Source organism: Drosophila simulans, chromosome 3L (assembly GCF_016746395.2).
Source record: "Drosophila simulans strain w501 chromosome 3L, Prin_Dsim_3.1, whole genome shotgun sequence".
NCBI classification, from domain to species: domain Eukaryota; kingdom Metazoa; phylum Arthropoda; class Insecta; order Diptera; family Drosophilidae; genus Drosophila; species Drosophila simulans.
This window is the reverse complement of record NC_052522.2, coordinates 23,007,136-23,027,749: the sequence shown is the minus strand read 5'-3', so window position 1 is coordinate 23,027,749 and position 20,614 is coordinate 23,007,136. Positions and strand designations below refer to the sequence as shown.

General features: G+C 40.6%; 1 protein-coding gene across 2 annotated transcripts; it reads right to left on the bottom strand.

Annotated features, from left to right (window-relative positions):
• Nucleotides 1-15,972: 15,972 nt before the first annotated feature.
• LOC27209031 (survival of motor neuron-related-splicing factor 30) lies at nt 15,973-17,722 on the bottom strand. Of its 2 annotated transcripts, XM_016184556.3 has the most exons (4): nt 17,568-17,703; nt 17,329-17,482; nt 16,351-16,769; nt 15,973-16,298 (listed from the first exon to the last, which is right to left on the bottom strand). In XM_016184556.3, the coding sequence occupies exons 2-4, from the start codon at nt 17,368-17,370 to the stop codon at nt 16,028-16,030; spliced, it is 732 nt and encodes a 243-aa protein (XP_016033086.1). In that variant the 5' UTR covers nt 17,371-17,482; nt 17,568-17,703; the 3' UTR covers nt 15,973-16,027. The 2 variants fall into 2 exon arrangements, with proteins under 2 accessions (XP_016033086.1, XP_016033087.1); XM_016184557.3 differs by lacking the exon at nt 17,329-17,482 and having other exon boundaries at nt 17,568-17,722.
• Nucleotides 17,723-20,614: the final 2,892 nt, after the last annotated feature.

The following is a 20,614-nucleotide window of genomic DNA, read 5'->3' as shown; positions in this document are numbered from 1 at the left end:
AGCACTAGCAACAATATTGCTGTGCGTGAAGGCTTCAGAAATTAATTTGATTAAAAACTGCGCTAGTTCTAAAGAGGCTTGGGACAAGCTTGCAGCTGTGTACAAGCCTCGTGGACCCGCCAGGAAAATTACCTTGTTCAGGAAATTACTCCGGTTAAGTTTGTCGGAAAGTGCGTGCGTACAAAATTACATAAATGATTTTGTGGATATTGTCGAAAAACTGAAAGAAATTGATATGGACATTTCTGAAGATATCTTACTATTTTGATGCTGTCGGGACTCGGTAAGAAATTCGAAAATTTCGTGGTAGCGATCGAAACAGTTACCGACTCTCTCTGATTTAAAAGTAAAAATTATAGAAGAGGGAGAGAGACAAAGAGTGAGTTCGGACGAAACGGAACTTTGTGTGCAGCAAGCGTTTGTGTCGCGTCCCAGTGGAAAGGGAGACAAGAAAAATAGATCGGCGCAAAAGAACAGTGATGCAAAGAAGAATAAAAAAATGCTTTCGATGTGGTCGCGAGGGTCACTTTATTGCGCAGTGCAAAGTGAAAGACAAAAATGATGAAATAGAAACATCTGCAAAAGAGAAGTCGTTTACTATGCTTGCAAGTGTAAATAAAAATGACGTTTTAACGAAATCGATGTGGTGTTTGGACAGTGGAGCAACTGCTCACATGTGTTGTGAAAGGTCGTGGTTCGCGGACATTAAAGAGCATAAAGAGAAAATATTACTTGGAGGAGAAAACTATATATTTTCGGATGGCGTCGGTACGGTGGCCGTTAAAACAAAGAATGGTTCCGTTAATTTGAAAAATGTGCTTTTCGTAAAAAGCTTGCTAAGTAATTTCATATCGGTAGCGAAAGCCGTTGAAAAAGGGTGTTTTTTTTTTATTAATTTATTTATTAAGTCATACGGGGAAGTCTTGAAGCCCTTTTGTGTCCTTCTTATCTATTAATTCAGCCTATTTGGGCTCGCCGGCTAACTATAGTTAGCTTTTTAAAATTTACAGTAATTTTACTACAATTACATAACAATCACATATAACAAATAGGATATAAGATAAGCGTCAGCTTCTGCGGACCCTTGTCAAAGGTGATCGGGTAATGAGATCCCTCGGTTGTCTATTGACCTGAAACTAGCAACGGTATTTGACGAAATAAACCAGCACTCGAGCAGATACCATGACAGGCTGGAGCGCCACAGAAATCGGCTGGCCAGCGCTCTAAACAGATCTCGCCCACCAAGGAGGCTCAATAGAATTTGCTCGACGACTCGATGGAGCTGCTCGACAGTGGCCAGCACGGAAACCGAACTGGTGCTCAGGGGTAATCCCCTGGGCTTCCATAATCCTTACAATCCGGACAGCAATCAGTCTCTCAAACACCTTCAAAATTGAAGGGAGGAGACTGATCGGCCGGTAGGAGGCGGGCTCCCTTTCCGGCTTGCCAGGTTTGTGGATCATGGAGATTATCCCGAGCTTCCACTGATAAGGGAAGTATTGCAACCTCACAATAGCGTTGAAAACCAACGTTATGTAGAGGATCGCTTGTCTGGGCAGGGCCTTCAATGTGGCGTTGCAGATGACGTCATGTCCAGGTGCTTTGTTGTTACTCTGGCGCACAATGACTTCGGCAACCTCGCAGGGTTCAAACGGCGTGATTGGCATATCCATTTGAAGCGCTTGATTCAGCTGGTCCTGAGTTTCTTCAACCTGTTGCAGGCTGGCAAGCTTGAATGGTTGAAATCGCTCGGCGAGGTGCGCAGCGAATACCTCCGCTTGTCCCAAGTCGTTCCGAAACCATATCCCGTTGCTATCGACTAGAGGCGCCTTCCTCGTGCAACGCTTTTTGATTGCGCGCGTGGCCTTCCACAGCGAATGCGTCGCTTCGCTTTCGACTCCAGTATTGGCAAGCCTTTCGTCGAACCATGCGGCTTTGTGCAGCACCAACGCGCATCGGAGCCTACTCAGCGCTCGATTCCATTCCGTCTTGTCCAACGGGTGCCGAGACCTCACCCACCTATTGCGTAAGCGCCTCTTCTCAGCTATAAGCAGCAGGATCTCCCTGGGTATTGGGATTCGATCTGCCGCGGGCTGCCGAGATATTCTGCGAGTTGCCAATCTAGCTGCTGACTTGATATTGTTGGTGAGCAGTTCGATAGCATAATCAACGTCCTGTCCAGAGTTAAAGGCAGTGTTGAGGGGCAGTGTGGACTCCAGTTGCGATTGGAATACCTCCAGGTTAGTACGCCTAGTGATAAGCCGCTCCATCTTAGGGTAGGATATTGCCCCCGCATCCAGCGTAATTACCAGAGGCAGGTGGTCGGAGCTAAGCTCAACAACCGCACTTATGTTAGCGTGGATGCCCAGCACACCCTTTGTCAGTGCAAAATCGATGTACCCTGGTGAGCCTCTACTGCCGTACGGGTATCTTGTTGGTCCTCCTGTTGCTAGCGAGTCCACATCCGAATTTAGGACGAGATTCGCTAATGCAATGCCTCTTTGGTTGCTCCTTCCCGCACCCCAGAGCCAGTGGGACGCGTTCCAATCGCCTGCAACAATGAACTTCGTCTGGAACTCTTCGAAAATGTCCTTAAACTCGTCCGTAGTCCATGCAAATCTCGGTGGGAAGTAGACCGCTCCAAAGCTTATAGGGTATAAAGTGATTTTTCACAAGCAAAGTGCGTATATAAAGGACGGTCGAAATGAAGAAGTGTTACAGGCAAGAAAAGCTGGAAATCTTTTTGTTGTTGATACTTCTAACAATCGGTGCATGTACTTGTGTGCAAATGATGAAATGTGGAAGTGGCATTATCGTTATGGTCATTTGAACATAGCGAGCCTAAAAAAGATGGCAAGTGACAATATAGTCAATGGCTTAAAGTCAATCAAAAATGTTGTGGACATAGACCAAATTGCAGGTGAAACCTGTGCTAAAGGTAAAAACTCTGTGAAACCATTCCCAAAAATGGCAGAAAATCGTGCGGACAAAGTGCTAGGGCTAGTGCATTCCGACATTTGCGGGCCAATGAACAAAGTATCTGCCGGTGGATCAAGATATTTCGTAACATTTATTGATGACTATTCGCGTTATATGTTCGTATATTTTTTGAAGACCCGTGATGAATTGCTTCCCACGTTTAAAAACTTTGTCGCGTTTGCAGAAAAACAGACCGGTGAAAAACTTAAAGCAATTCGCAGCGATAACGGTCGCGAATATATAAGCCACGAGTTTCAGAAGTTCCTATCTGAAAACGGTATCAAGCGGCAATTGACATTACCGTACGCTCCGCAGCAAAACGGGGTTGCTGAGCGCGCTAAACGGACGCTTGTGGAAATGGCAAGGAGCATGATTTTATATTCAGGTGTGAATGAGTCCCTGTGGGGAGAGGCAGTTAGGACTGCAGCATATCTACGCAACAGATCGGAGACATGGTCGTTGAAGAGTCAAACACCATTCGAACTGTGGACAGGTAAAAAGCCTTGGATATCGCATTTAACAATCTTTGTATGCAAAGCGATTGCATTGAATAAGAAACATGCAGGAAATTCATTCCAAAAGGCATTGAATGGGGTTGAATAGGGTATTCAATAACAGCGAAGGCCTACAGATTAATGCGCATTGGATCGAACCAGGTAATCGAAAGTAGAGACGTCGTTTTTCTAGAGGAAACTATAGGGTATCCGAAAAATGGAAACAGCGAGAACGAGACGGCACTTATTGACGAAATTGGAGTTGATTGTTCGCAGATTTTGGCAGTGGACAACAACAAAGAAGATGCTGAGGTGCTCGAGGAAGAGCAAATAGACAGCGAGATTTATAAAGCCGATAGTTCTGATGTTTACGATAGTGCGAAGAGCGATGATACCGAAGAACGGGAAATTCATGGTCCTGGTCGTCCTAAGAAGATAAAAAGTGGAAAGCCCGGGCGTCCACGAAAACAATACAACTTGTTGAACATGATGAAGGTTCAAGATGTCAAGGTACCTGTTACGTTTGCTGAAGCGACGCAGTCTGAAATGAGTCAAGAGTGGGAAGCATCAATTCAGAAGGAGATTGACGACCTCGAAGCTAGTCAGACATGGGAGCTACAGGACTTACCAGAAGGTAAGAAAGCCATCGGTAGTAAGTGGGTTTTTGGCATCAAAGGAGATAAGGATGGCAATGTTCTATTTAAATCGAGGTTGGTGGCTAAAGGATGTGCACAACAATATGGTATCGACTTTTTTGAAACGTTTTCACCAGTTGTCAGATATTCGTCGGTGAGACTTATTATATCTCTGGCTGTTGAGCATAACTTATTTCTACATCAGATGGATGTATCGACAGCTTACTTAAATAGAGAAGAAGCGAAGAGCGAAGAAGTCTATATGAAGCAACCCGATGGATTTGATAATAAACATTATGGAAAAGTTTTGAGACTAAAGAAGTCACTTTACGGACTAAAACAGAGCGGTAGAGAGTGGAACGCCAAGCTCAATGAAGTTTTGCAAAAACTGCATTTTGTTCCCTGTGCCAGCGAGCCGTGTGTGTACACACGCAATGAGAAGGAAAATATTAATATAATTGCAGTATATGTCGACGATCTTCTTATTGCAAGCTCATGTAAAGATGATTTGATTGGTATAAAAGAGTCAATTGCCAAAGAGTTTAAAGTAGTAGATAGCGGACAGCTTAATCATTTCTTGGGCATCGAAGTTGAGCGAGAAGGTGAAACTGGAGCCATATCAATAGGTCACAAGACATATATCGAGAGTATGCTACACACCTGGGGCATGTTAGATTGCAAATCGGTAGCAACGAATTTCCAAGTTAAGTGTACTGATCCTAACTGCAAGCCTATTAACGAAAAGGACTACCAGTCACTTATAGGATCACTAATGTATTTGGCAATTACAACCAGGCCAGATATAATGCATTCAGTTGCAAAACTGGCTCAAAGAAATGTGAACCCACATAAGGAGCATGAAGTCGCTGCCAAGCGTATACTAAGGTATTTGAAGGGCACCTCAAACTTAAAACTTCATTACCACGCAACAGGTAAACCGATTCATGGCTACGTCGACGCAGATTGGGCAAATGGCACATAGGATCGTAAATCCTACAGTGGATTTGTCTTCATAAACGCATCTGGTCCAATATCCTGGGAGTCCAAGAAGCAAAGTCTGGTGGCATTATCCAGCACGGAGGCCGAATATGTTGCATTGTCCATTGCAGCAAGAGAAGCAGTATTTATAAAAAAGTTTCTGAAGGAAATGGGTTTTTTGATAGATCACTCACAATTTTAATTTTTTGCGATAATCAGAGTGCTTTATTTTTAGCTAAGAATCCAGTATTACATAATAGAAGTAAGCATATCGACATAAAGTACCACTATGTTAGGGAACTTTATTCCAAAAAGGAAATCGATGTAAAATATATATGTACAAACGACATGTTATCAGATATTTTAACAAAAAACCTACAGAAAAACAAGCACTTAAAATGTTTAACTACAATGAATTGTTTCTGAATATGTTGTTGAGAAGGAGTATTGAAATACTAAAAAATTATGTATGTTAATTTGGCAACAACTATATACTGAAAGTTGGTCACACTGATCTGAATAAGTTCTTTTTGTTTATCTGGAAACTTCCTTCTTCTTGTGTTAACTTCCAAACGACTCACAACGATGTCACGCTTATGTCAAATAAAACAGTTATTAAACTTTAACTAAATCGCCTCGCGTTTTACTCCACCATTTACAAATAATATAAAATAAATAATTAATAATATCGGCGACCGTTGTTATCACTTCCATTTCATATCGAGATTGCCGGTGTTGCCATGTTGTGCCGACTGCTGCCAATAGTGTGACCACGTGTTGAAAAACCTTGTGTATGAAGTATTTTTTTCCCTATCGATCTCACTATCGACCGCCGCTATCGGCCCTATCCCATTTTCTGGAACCGCTGGAGGGCTGCGACTCGTGCCTCCATAATCCTGCGCACATCCTCCGGGTCCTTGGTGGGCGGAGCAACGAAGTAGAAGGGGCGGATATGCCTTGCCCTCGCCAACCGCTGGGGCTGTCTTCGTCTGACGGGGTGACCGTATCACCCCCGTCGTCCCACTCACTCATGATGGAAAGGGTGAAGTCTTAAACCGCTCCTTCGGTCTCCGTACCTCCATCAGTAAAGGTAAAATTAAATAAATTAAATTTATTTAATAAAATAACCCGCGCTCTCATATGAAAAATATTCTCACGCAAATTTAATTAAAATCGCCTTTTCAAGTTAACAAATTGAAAGTTACAATACAATAAAAACATTTAATCGACAAACGAAAAGCGAACAAGTAATCTGTGATATATTTTTGCAAAATTGACAAGCTGCCGCCATAACTAAAAGGAGACGAAGAACCATAAAGATGAAAAAAAGATAAAAAACCACAATCCGGAAAATTTAAACGAAGAAAAGGAGGAAAGGCAAGTGAAGGAGACGACTGAAGCTAGAGGAGACGCCACAAATTAAAAGCCAGGGTATTTATACCTAAACTGTTGAATATAAGCAATGCCCACATGTGCATATGTAATTTTGTATGAGAACATACATGCATACACATGAACTGTATGTATGTATATATATTAGTAAATAAGCAGCCGCATGAAGCTGGCATTTTTATGTGTATCAGTTTCAGTTTCAAATAAAACTTCTTCGTGTTCGGACACGCGGCTCAAGACTTTTTATTTCGCGTTTACTCTTTCAGCCTTTGCTATCAATTCGCTGAGTTTGGGTGAAGATTAGGATCTTCCCATTATGGTTGTCAGTGTTCCACACTTGGAGCACCTTTTCAATAAACAATATAAACAAGTATCCATTTTATATAATAAAAATCAGCAAATATCATGTCCGACCAACAATTTACTAATTCCTCTTCTGACGATAAGGCACATTCAATTTCCTCAAGCCCAGAACAGCGAACTTCCTCGTTCTACCTTGAAGTATCGCCCATGTCCCACGGATCAGACAATTCTCAGTTTAATACTAGCATTATTAATCAGAAGAAATTACACTCAAACCCAGCAAATAAAATTTCAAAAAACTCTTCTGGGGCTGCCATAAAAATTGTTAATTCCCTTTCACATAAGGGGAAACAGAACACAAATACTAATAATGCCCAAAAAGACCCCCTCTCGCTCACTAATACTGTTGAAGGCACTGGTAGCGCCAAAAGCAGCATCTCGAAGGGGAAATTGCCTTCTCCTCCGTCCTCCTCACACATATATAAGAGAAAATTACTTCCAGCAACGATTCACACTAATGCAGCTGCTCTCACTCACAACGACGCCACTCGAAGAGAGAATACACCCACCTCAGCGATCTTCACTAATCTTCACTTTACTAATACGGATGCAGATCTAAAAGGCGCCCCTCCCTCTCACACAGCGATCATAGCATGGAGACACAGCGATTACTCTAAGGTGCCTAGAATGATGTTTCCCAATGTGGTGAACTTCACAGCATTTCGCAGCGAGCTGGACGCCCTTGCGGGAGACTCCTATACAATTAGGCCCTTAATTTCGGGAGACTGCACTGTTCAGTGCAACTCCCCCGATAGCTACAGGCTGGTGGCCCGGCACTTTCTCGACAAAGGATCCCTATTTCATAACCATCAGCTACCGGAAGGCCGACCCTACAAAATAGTCATACGCAATATTCACCACGGAGTCCCATCGGAGGATATCATCGCAACCCTCCAGAACGAAGGACATAACGTTGTACGGATTTATACCCCGCGCAACAAGGCAACCTCTCTTCCTCTTAATATGAGGTTCATTGACCTCAAAAAGGCGGAGAACAACAATCAAGTAAAGGGCATACCGGTTGTCTGCAGGCTCAGGGTAACATGGGAGAAACCCCGTAAGCAATCGGAGCCGATTCAATGCCACTGGTGCCAAGGCTATGGTCATACCAAGGCATATTGTTCTCGGCACTATATATGCAGAGAATGCGGAGAAAATCACCCCTCTGCAGAGTGCAAGCTGGAACAGGACGAGGCCAGATTCTGTTTCACTGTGGCGGCCCCCATGCAGCCAATTTAAAGGTTGCAAAAAGTACCTGATAGAGGCTTCTAACCGCAAACACCAACGGAAGGTCAATGAACACTCTGTTTCTGGTCCTGCATGAGGAGCACACAAACCCAGTCCATCAGCCCACATGTCTGGAAAGCCTTCTTTTGCAAATATTGTCAGAGGAAGTCAGCCCGTCTCCAAGCCTGCCGTTACTGTCCACCATGCAAGCGCTAACCTTGAGTTCAAGCTGGAGCAGCTGTTTACTAGGCTTGACAGGATGATGTCACTAGTTGAAACAATAATGCAACTGCTCCTGCAAACTCGCACATTCCCTTCTGCTGCTCAAAATGGGTCCTCTTGGAATGCCAATGGGGCCTCCTCGAAGACCAATGAGACTCTCGCCTTCATCAAGCTTCACGAAATCGACATCCTCCTGCTGTCGGAAACCCATTTCGTTTCCCGGTCCACTTTCAGAGTTCCTGGCTTTACCCTCCACACTGCCAACCACCCGGATGACAGCCAACGCGGAGGTGCGGCGATCCTTATCAGATCACTCATCTCCCATCAACTCTTCTCCACCCTGTCGGAAAATCACATCCAGGCAGCAGTTATCCAGCTGACGGCAAGCAGGGGTACTTTTAACATTGCCTCAGTATACTGCCCTCCTAACCTCAGGTGGACGTAGGCTGACGTTGAGCTGATCATCGCTCAATTTGACACAAAGTTCCTTGCGGCAGGTGATTGGTACGCAAAGCACAGATGGTGGGGAAACTACAGGAAGTGCACTAGAGGCAGGGTGCTGTTCTCCGCTCTGGCAGGCGTATCTACATCGTTGCAACTGGAGAAGCTACTTGCTATCCAAAGCTATCGGGATCTCCAAAGGATTCAGACAGCAAGAAATCAACGTGCAAATACTGACAGAACTGTCATCTGACCATCTCCCCCTGCTGTTTGAGCTGGATGAAGACGCCCAGCTATCCAAAGGTGTCACAAAAATGCTGTCACCTACTGCAAATACTGTGGCCTTCAAGGAGCAAATCGAGGCCACAGTAGATCTAAACATCCTCATGGATGTTTATAGTCTAGAAGCGTATGTAAATTACCTCGCAGCTACAATCGCGGAAGCAGCACGGAGGACCAAAACCTCCCCCACATCAAGCTCGTCACACGACCGCAAGGAGGGCTCCCATCTTGAGCTCGGAGGCTAGGGAGCTGCTCTCCCACAAATGGCGCCGCAGGAGACGGTACATCGCAACAGGAGATCCTAGCCTCGAGCAGCTATACTATAGCACCACTAACAGACTGCACCGTTTGCTAGCCCGGACCCGACGAGAAAATCTGGATACCCTGCTGGAGGGTACTGGCCCAGATAACAACCGCAATTTTTCATTATGGAGGCTCACAAGAGGTATCAAGAGACAGCCGTTATTTCAATCTCTTAAGACGGACGATGAAAAAGAGAGGGCATTTACTTCGCACCTGACCTCCACCTTCATGCCCTTCAACATAACAGACGACTCAAACCGCGTAGCCATCAATAATTTTCTGGATACTCCGACTGCACCGGCTCGCCCCATTAGGCATACCACACCGCAGGAAGTCATGATGCAGCTAAAGGCGCTACAAATCAAGAAAACCCCTGGTCGACAACCGTCGACAACCCAGGTCGACAACCCTGGTCGACAACCGCGCTGCGAAGTCTCTGCTACGCAAAGGAGTCCGAGCCTTAGAAAAAATATTTAATGCCATGCTAAGGCTAGGGCACTTTCCAAGGCAATGGAAGCGTGCACGAATCATAATGATACCTAAAGCCGGAAAGCCGCCAACGCAGATCGATGCATATCGCCCAATCAGCCTGCTATCAACTTTCTCCAAGATTTTTGAGAGAATACTCTTAGCCCGCCTGATGGAGCTGCCGCAAGAAGTGAACCACATACCTCGACACCAATTTGGTTTCAGGAAGTCCCACGGCTGCCCTGAACAAATACATCGACTGGTAAACCAGGTGACGCATGGCTTCGAGCACAAACTCTACGCGGTCGGCGTCTTTCTAGACGTGAAGCAAGCGTTTGACAGGGTGTGGCATGAGGGCCTTCTATTCAAGATGAAAGCTATCATTCCTGGTTCCTACTATGCCATCCTGACATCGTTCATCTCTTATCGGACTTTCGACGTTGCAGTGCGTGCTGCTCGATCCAGCCTGGAAGAGATTCACGCAGGAGTTCCACAGGGAAGTGTTCTTGGGCCCTTCCTGTACACCCTGTACACTGCCGACCTGCCATCTCCCGCCAACAACACCGAAGTCTCCCCGGCTCAGCTGTGTAGAGGCGACTGAAGCAGTGGATAATAAAGTCTCGATGATCCCGATAGTGGGCTTGCGGTCAGCTGTGACACACTAATGTTACGTCATACCAGATGCAGTATGAAGTAGCTGGAATATACCAGACGGGATGCAAACCTTATAAGCTGCACCCGATAAGTTTGGGATAATTTGGAAAATTAAAAAAAAAAATATTCGCTTGGCGCAACCATTGAGGAGGCTTAGTTTACACCCCTTTTGTATTTTTAAAATTTTATTTAAAGTGAATTCCCTTTAGTATTTACTATTTTTTTATATTATATAAGCTAACCCAATCTAATTATTTTTCTAAGATGAGTACATTTGCAGGGAGTGCACGTTTAAATTTTCGCGTAAACTTTGGAAAAAGTCTGTTTAAAGTCGTTTGATTCGAAATTCGAGTGAGAGTATCCGTGTGTTCGTACATTTTCAAAGTATACGTGGAACGCTTTAATTTTGCCGAGGAGTGATTTTATTTATTTTTAAACTTTGCTTTCCAGATGTTTTAAAAGAAAAGGAAGAATTCGAATAAATACACTACGAAGAATTTATTGGTCCCTAATGGTGTTGCAGAAGTAGACAATTAAATATTAAAGGGAAAAATCTAACCGAATTTACTCGCAACCCACTCTCACATTTTTTTTTTATTTTTCTTCTAATAATTCATTATAACATTTATAATAATAATTCATGGAACAAGAATATGGAAAAGAAAACAACACTGAAAAACTGAATTATGTTCCTCCTCTAAAATATATATTAGGCAGCCTGTTCCCTTCGCATCCATATATGTATAACTTTCTTGAATAACTTTTATAATTTCTTTTTTTCACAACACAAAAACAAAAACCCTTTTCCTTATATTTCCTCGACTTACTTACGTTTGTATTTACTTATGTACTTATTTAATTTATTGTGTACTTATTATTACCTATAAATATTGTTATTATTAGTCACCACCATGAATACAGAAGATATGGGTCAAAGGGGCCACTATAGTCAAGCTCTTAAGGAAAATGGTCATAGGTAGGGTAGGACAATCCGCGAACACGATTACCCTGGTGTTTCGAAGGCGACGAATTCTCAAGCTTTTCCTCTTCTTCTTCCGAATATATTAATTTGCTTCCTCCGATTTTGCATAGTAGCTCCTCTATTCTGTTGTAACAAGCACGCTCAATTCTTGATCTTATTCATTAATGTCTGTACATGCAAGACCACCACACCCAACGCCATAAGCTAGAGCCGGTCTCTAAAGCGTGCACCCGCAAGTATAGGTCCTCTCGCCTTCCATCACTTTATTTCGTTACACGTTACAGATTATCACAGATTTTTTCAGTGCGCACACCGTTTTGCTAATCATTGGCTGCCGCCAAAGCATGCAATTGTTGAATCGCCACTAAGTCCGGAACCAGGAGCAAATTTTCAGCGTATCGTGCTTCAAAACATCCGGTCCTGCCTATCACCCTATGCCGCCGTTGGGCTACTCCGACACCATTAGTGATACCACCATCCGAAACTACGGATTTCCCACGGCCAGAAATGTCGAGACGCCGTCGCCTCGACAATTTTTTTGTTTTTATAAACATCGACAACTATCGACGTCTCACGACTCTACATAAGATCTCTAACAAACAGACAAACAGAAAAAGGTAAACAAACGAATTATATTTACATAATCGACGAAATCTTTAATTTCTGGTGGTCGCAGATGTTATGACCATGCGCACCCACCCTACTTAAGATGCCCCTACTTGCTCCCGTTTACGGAGGTTGCCCTAGAAGACTTCTAATCCAATGATCCAAAATTATCGCTCTATCGCGTTACCTATCGATAAGGCTCTATCATCACCTCCACTGCAACAGAGGTCAATCTGTATTGTATTTTGTCGTCCATTTAATTTGCAAGAAAATTGTTTAATCTTAATATTTATAAGAAAATGTAATATTTATATTGATATATTGAGTTGCTATTGGAAGGCAAGCGATCTGGCAACTCCAGATCGGTTTCTCTCAATCTCATTTATTTTCGCTTCGCTCGAAAAACGGAGTTTCGAGAGCAATTTTCACTGTGCAAAACTCATCCAAATTCGACGGAGGCAAATAAAGAACGCAATTAATAATAACTCAATTAACTGGGAAACGGAAGTACTGCTGAAACCACCTTATCAATAGACCGTGAAGCGCTCGGGCCTCCAGAAGGAAGCAATTTTAAAGGCCGAGGCCAACGGGCTGGTTATAAGTCAGCTGTAAATCGCAGCAAATCCTCAATTGTTACTAAGATCGGCAGCTATAATAGTTTCGGACCAATTCGATCAATTCGTTGGGAAGGTTGTCCAGCTTGGTATGACAAAAAAACCAATTTGGAAAAGTTTTTTCGCGAAAACCGTTGGCTGCTGTTGACACATTCGCAACTGACATTTCATCTCTCAAGATAACTGTCCCTAATGAGCTATTTTAGACCATATGTCCTGGTATTGTTTGGCCGGATAGTATGGTGGTAAAAGCGTTCGAAGCTAAGATTAAAAATAAGAAAAATGGGCCTTCACTCACTTGACCAGACCACTGCACCATCCGCTTCCTCTACTTCATTCTATTCAAAAACTAACATCTAGTCTTACTATCTCCTATCAAGAAACTTGCGTAGCAAGCTAATTAAATTATATCCTGATAGCCTTTCCTTCACATCCCATATCCCATTGTATTTACAGAGGTTTCGTTAAAGCCGGAGATACTTAACTCAGAAGTTTTTGCCTGGTATAACCATCCTAACGTCAGAGGTGGTACTTTTTGAAGAATCCCGTAACGCAGAATTCCTATAGGTAAAGCTTTCATTCTCCGACAGATATGTTTATATTACGTGCTCTTACGTTTCGCAGACGTATGTATTTCCTGAATGTGTCGGCTATTCTATCCGATTTTAATATACCTTTTTCTTATACATACATTTTTTTTTTAATGTAAACTTTATAATATATAGTCCCAAGAAAAAAAATTTACTACCCTCCTCCCTATAGCGGGACTTTACTTTATGGACGGCATGCTCGACTTATCGTTTTCGCACGTTAATTATGTACGAAAGTCTCTAGGTCGATTATTGGATCGTGTCTTGCAACACCTCCTGAAAGTGTATTTCTCTTTAGAGTATAACCTCTTACTCAACCTGAAGATCCATATCATCCTACTTGGTGGAGGTGGTACTTGGTACGGTATTAAAAGTAAATCCAGAGAAATCAACAAAGCGAATTCACTGTTTTCGCATGGTAAATTTTCGGACACTAAGAAATTTTATATAGTAGCTGCCTTTAATTGGTACGATCTGTACTCCTGCAACATAATGACGTATGCCATTAATATGTTTTATACCACAATTAAATCATTCTTTGGCTCATCTTGTTCCGATGTTCTATCCGTCAATCCCTAAACCTCCTTGGTTTAATAAAGAGTTGACACACCTAAGAGTCCACCCTTTACACAAAATTTAAAAATACCGGTTCTCAGTCCGTCCTTTCTAAATATGTAAGCGCTCGGGTAAACTTTACTGTGCTTAATGCTCAGTGCTACAGACATTATTTAAACCGTTGTAAGTTTAGTTTGTACAGGATCCGAAACAGTTTTATAATTTCGTTAACACTAAGCGAAAAACAAGTTTTTAGCCATCCTCGATATTTTTTAAAAAAATACGGTAACATAGGATCAGGCAATAGCCGATCTATTCGCCAAGTTTTTTAAACAAAATATTCTACTTTACCTCATTCCGAACAGCCATACTCTTATGCCCTATCTAAGTTGAATCTAATATTCTGCCTCACTATAAACGAAAGATCTTCAGCGTGTTAAACCGGTCTATTCGCCAGGTTCCGACGGAATCCCTGGCTGTGTGCTTAGATTCTGTGCGGAAGCCTTGTGCAAGCCTCCTCTGAAACTGTTTACCTTATCTCTGGAATCTTCACAGTTTCCTCATATATGGAAGGAGTCCTTTGTGATTCATCCACAAAAAAAGGTAGCAAACTGGATGCAAGCTATTACAGAGGAATCTCTAAATTGTCGACTATCCCAAAACTTTTTGAAAATGTTAGCACTCCTCATTTGCAGCACCTTTGTAGATCAATCATATTACCGTGTCAGCACGGATTTTAAACTATGCCTCCAGCACAAGGACATTTCGCACCATTTGGACTTACAATCCGATCTAGACAGCTTTCAAATATGGTGCCGTGATAACGTATTAAACGTCCGATTCTTAAGTATGGATCACCTGATTGGAGTCCACAATACGTAGTACACCCGGACCGCTTTGAATCGGTCCAAAAAAACTTCTTACTTTTTGCCTTGCGGCGCCTAAATTGTGATGCAAACCATATATTACCTCCTTATTCCAGTAGACTACTTTTAAATAATTTACCTTCCCTAGCTAACCGTAGAACTATGCTTGGAACAGTCTTTATTTGTAAGCTTATTCGTGTTGAAGATGTGAGTCCCGACTTGGTTAGTCGGCTTAACTTCTCTGTTCCAAGAAGATTCACTAGAAACTATATACCCCTTATCTTAAATCATTAAGATCTAACTATGAGTTGCATGACCCTTACAGAGTATTATAATCTGACTATAATAGACTTTATCGTATTATCTCTAATCTTGACTCTCTGCTGCTTTATACAATCAATTCTAACTTTTTTAATACATAATTAGATCCTACTAACACCAATATTTATTAGTTATTTTACATTATATTAATTTCCTCGGTCCCCTCGGTCGGTTGGGCGGGAGGTGTGGCCCGTGCGAAAAAAAAAAATATTCCTCGTTTTCTGCACTCTTTTCTATATCGCGTCTGTCCTCTCGCAAATCGAGCCGTATAATAAACGGCAGCACCCCTCGATCGTTTTTTCGGGAGGTGTGGCTGTGGTCTCGGGCGTAATAACAAAAAAAAAAAAAAGGAACCAATGAAGGCCTTATAGTTATGCCTATATTTATAACACAGAAGTAGAAAAAAAAGTTGAAGAAATGATAAAACATAAGATCATAAGACAATGCAAATCCCCTTATCGCAATGGCACACAAGAAACGGGATTCATCGGGCATACCCAAATTTCGTATGGCTGTCGATTCGAGATGATTCAATGAAATAACTAGACCCGAGAAATTTTCAATTCCAAACATAAACGAAATACAAAAAACAAGTTTGGAAAATATGCAGACTTGCAACTAAATATAGAAATTCAAGAATAGACCGTACACCAAGGTATTCAAGTAACACGATTATCAATTTGAATTTGGAACAAAATCCACATATTAGTTTGAAAGAAGAAAACCTAATGTAAAATTTTTTAATCAGTCATGCTTCAGTAATCGTAATTTTTTTTTGGTTTTCGGTTTGGGCAAATCTTTCGATTTCGTTTTAGGTGCGCTCTGGTTTTCGCAATATGGTTGATATCGGAATGTTTACTAAACAGCTGTTTAAGCGGCGGCATTTACTTTTCATTTCGGGCAGACAAAAGTACCCGTTTTACAAATCGAAAAATTCTTACGAATTCGAAAACCGGAGAATGCCCAAAAATGTATTTCATTATAAAGATTATTATTATAATTGTTTTCTAATATTTTTAAGAACATTTTTATTGTACCGTATAATCAATAATATTCTAAAGACCTTTTCTATATTTTTCACCTACAGTAAAATCTGTCATGCCCTTTCCTGCAGTTCCACAAGTGCCGACTCCTACTCTGCCGCTTACATTATCCGGAGACGCAAATATACTTCTTGCTTTCATTCCGTTTTTTTTTTGGTTTTTGGTGTTAAAATTAAGCCATTTGTTCTTGTCTGATTCTCGTTCCTCTTCCAAGTCCTTGAAGCGCTGTTGCTTTTTTTGTTTACGTTTTTTTAAATATTCCTTTTGATTGGGCCTGTGACGCCTGTAAAATTTGTTTTAGAAACTTATGACTCTTACTGTTAAAAATTGCATACTTGTTTGACGGAAAAACTTCGTTGCGAATAGTACGTTCACGCAACTCGTTGACGTGGGTCGTAGATCGATTTTGATAGGCATCAAATATTACATTAACTTCTCCTGTACTTGATATATCTTCAATAGTTGCATCGTAGTACTGACGATCCTCCTTCCATTTAGCTTGACACTTGTCACCTTTTTTCCAAATCTTAGCAGCTGAAACTAATTTTTCTGCTTCTAATAGAGCTGCTTCTATTTCGTCGAAATAGTTGGACGAAGCTCTTTTGGTTGATGATGGCTCCACATATGAAGATTTATGTTGTTCTTCCAGTTGAGTTTGTATCAGATCACGAGTAAGGGTAATAACTTCGTCAAGATCACTTCTGAGTTTTAATAGCTCTTCATTCTCTGGATCAGTTTGAAGAGCTGCCTCCACCTAAAAATTAATATATATAATTGCTTGCTTCATGTACAACAATTTCAATATATTACATTCTCAAATGTACAATTGTAGATACAATAACCCAATATTTAAATATTTATATACGAAAAATTGTTTTTAAAGGAACGTTTTATAATAAACTGATTTTTGGAAGGGGAAGTAAGGTAGGAAGTAGGAAGTAAGCTTTCTAAGCAGATGCTGAATCTTTTTGTAAAAGCTTACCATAAACGGTTATATACACGTTTTTTAAAAGCACAATTAAATTTCCAATGTTCGGTTTGTTTCAGAATAGGAATACATTAATAACATGACAAGGCCATGGCCATAAACGAGCCAAACGAAATCAAGAAATAGTTTAGACAACATTTTTGAGTGATAGTATTTATCCAACTATGTTTAGAAAGCGGGATAGAATATCTCTGTATATAGTCGACAGATTTGATGTTTATATTCATTAAAATTCAAAATTTTACCCCAAAAATTAATAATAAAAGACAACGAAGTTGTGAGTTAATTTCCTGTACCAAGCTGGTATCTTTATCCACCTCCTTACATGGGCATCGATGTTTGTATATAAGTGATTAGGAAAGGACATCCAAAGCAAATTGGTATGTATTTCTTCGTTTGTATGTACATATATAGTACTGGCCACCGTACATCCTAGAGCTGCGCATCATCGACTACTGACTACAATCGTTTTAACAGGACTGAACAAAGAATATAAGCGAAACATATACAATCTTTACCAAGACCACACTAAACTATATATTTAATATATTTAATTATACATACTTGTTGCAATTGTAGCTTATAATTATGCAAGTCGTCCGCCATTTAAGTACTGTCAGATTCCACTATTTACATTGGTGAATTTAAGAAATAATATTATTTTTTGAATAGGCTAAGGTAGCGGAACCAAGTCTACTATTTTACATTGTCTTGAAATAATATTTACATAAGTATGCAGTTTATATGAGTTTCTCACAGATCAGCATCAACAACGTATCAGACCAAGAACAAACCCAGTGTGGAAGCGATTGAAATCTGTAATTGATTAAAACGTTAAAATCAAAAAAAATTAATAAATGGAGAGATTTCATACCTGTTCTATCAGGCATGTTCCGATAATCGTAATATTTTTTTCTTTGATTTGGGCAAAATCTTTTGATTTCGTTTTTAAGTGCTCTGATTCTCTCAAAATTTTTGATATCGTTTTGCTATCGTAATGTTTAGTGAACAGTAAACACCCGTTCAAGCAGTTTCTCTTACATTAGAGGGGCCACCTTTTTCAGAGTTTTAATTTCGATGTTCGAAATAACTTTTTGACCTCTCTTTGATCATTTAAGTAATGAAAATAAATACCATTAATTACGAACAACACGTTTGACCCTCTTTTTATATATGTTATACATATTTTTACCTGCCTGTTTCGTTTCACTAACAGTAGAGCAACCTTCGCAATAACGATTAACGACATTTGACGACTGCAAAATGTTGTTTATCAAATCTGAGGTGGGGTCAGATGTAAATTTTGTATAAAATAACTAAGTGGCAGAATGTTCTTGTGGTGATGTGCAATAAACATCAATACACCACTAAATAAACTATCTGATTTAATATAAAAAAGGCATTTACAAATAGAAAAAATAGACCGATATTGCGATTTCAAATCGACATCGTAAAATTCTTACGAATTCGATTGCCAGAGCACGGTTGGTTTTCATAAAACAACACCTTAGGAATTTTTGGCGGCTGCGTGACCCGACATAGTCCCCCCGTTAGAAGCGTGGCTTTTAACAGAATTCCTAAGGGCAAGCAGACTGTGTGATCGTTCGGTACGATGATTGGGTTTTGGTCACAGAATCCAACGAAGACTTTTCCAGCGGACCATATACTCGACGAAGGCCATCTTGACTTTAAATTGGAAGCAATAACAATCGATCAAGTAAGTAGACGTGTTGCTGGGGGGTCCCTCGCTGCAGTCCCAAAGATGTCGCCAGTTGGCTGCTGATATTCTGATAACCGTCGCACTGTGGCGGAGGGGTATTAACATCACGTGAAGAATTAGGGTGATTAGGTTGGGAAGATGACTGTCTTCCTTATGGCTACTGGACTAGAGACTCAGATAGCTATGTTAGCTAAAATCAATAACGACAGATTTGCCGGAGTCGGTTGAACGATCTGTGCTCTTTATTAATAAACAAAACGAACTGCTTAGAAGCTAACAAAGAAAAGGCTTCATAGCGGCTTCTGCCAATGCACTGTGGTCCAGAATTCGATTTTTTTGGCATAAAGTCTAAAAATTGAAATACAGACTTGAAACTTTGTACATTTTGTTCTTAAATCACAAATAGTTTGCGCACAAAATTTTGAGTCTGTGCGACCACGCCCTCTCTTGCCTCCCATATTAACTACTGGTATGACTCAGGAGTCAACGAAATATTATTATTTTTTTTTTTTTAAAGTCGTGTATATTGTTGTTTTAAAAATAATCGCCCTCTTCTTCTTCTAGTTCCACATTATAAATTTCCGAATCTGAACTCGAATGATAATCAGAATGTGAATCCAATATTTTGTCTCATGGATCAGGTTTAAAATTAGACTGTATTTCCAAAAGACTTATTACTGCCTTCGGAAGTGGTTTTCTTATTTTTTCTCTCTTTCTTTTAAACAAATTGTTGATAATAGTGGGTCCGAGTAATCAATCGCTCCGTGGAAAATATCACTCATCCTATTGATCCGACTATTTTTCCTTGCATGTGATAGTCGGTCCCTTTTGTAAAGCTTATTCCGGGCTTCACACGCATTTTCAGTTTCCTTTTTAATCTTTCTCCTGCATTTTGGTAAGATAAGTTTCGGCGTCCCATTTGCTTCGGTGTATTGTAGTTTTCAAAATCACTAACAAGAATTCTTATCTTAGACGCCATCCACTTGGTATGTTTGGAAAAAAAATCGGTCTAGTTATCTGTTACACTCGGGCATTTTTTTTTTTAATAAATAATTCAAAATGTACTATTTTTTTGTCAATCTCTTCTGTCTTTTTCGATTCCTGATTATTGTTGTTGATTGCGGAATAAACGTAATCTGAAACATAACTTATTTGCCTATTGTTACGCCTCCAAATGTCCAGGAGGTCGCTATGTCTGAACTCGAACTTGCCTATATAAAATCAAATTTTTAAGAAAACGAGCAAAAATGGGCAAAAGATATTACTTTACCGTGAAAGACAATAGTTAAAGGTACAAACTGACGTTTTTAACTTTTGTCAGAAATTGTCAGAAAATTAGTTATACTCCACGAAACACAGGGGACACCTTAGAATTTTCTGTTAAAATACACAAAAATTGGGCGTTACACAACACAAAAACAGTACAACTATACATTTATTACCTTCATAAGTTAAAAACATCATACCTTGGCATTTATTTTCCATATTTTACTATAATTTTTTGATGCGTATTAACGATCATACCACATGCAAATGTAAGCAAATAATTTTTCGGAAATTGCATTCTCTCAATCAGCTGTTTAACACTTCACCTTTAAAAGCTCATAAAACGATTTAGTGAAGCTTTCGGTCAATTTTGTTTTTGGTTTTTATTTATACGATTAATTTTCTATTAGAAAATAATTGCTAAAGGACGATATATTGACATAAAAATTTAGACTTTATGCCGAAAAAAAACGAAATCTGGACCATAGTGCAATGTGCAAAGCTTTAGCCGGCTATGTGTGAGCTTCCGGCCAAATGCTTGCTCAGCAATTTGACCAGTGCTGAAGCGCGGACGATCGGTCCGGTTAACTCAGTTAACTAACATATGTGCATAGGATTGCCTAAG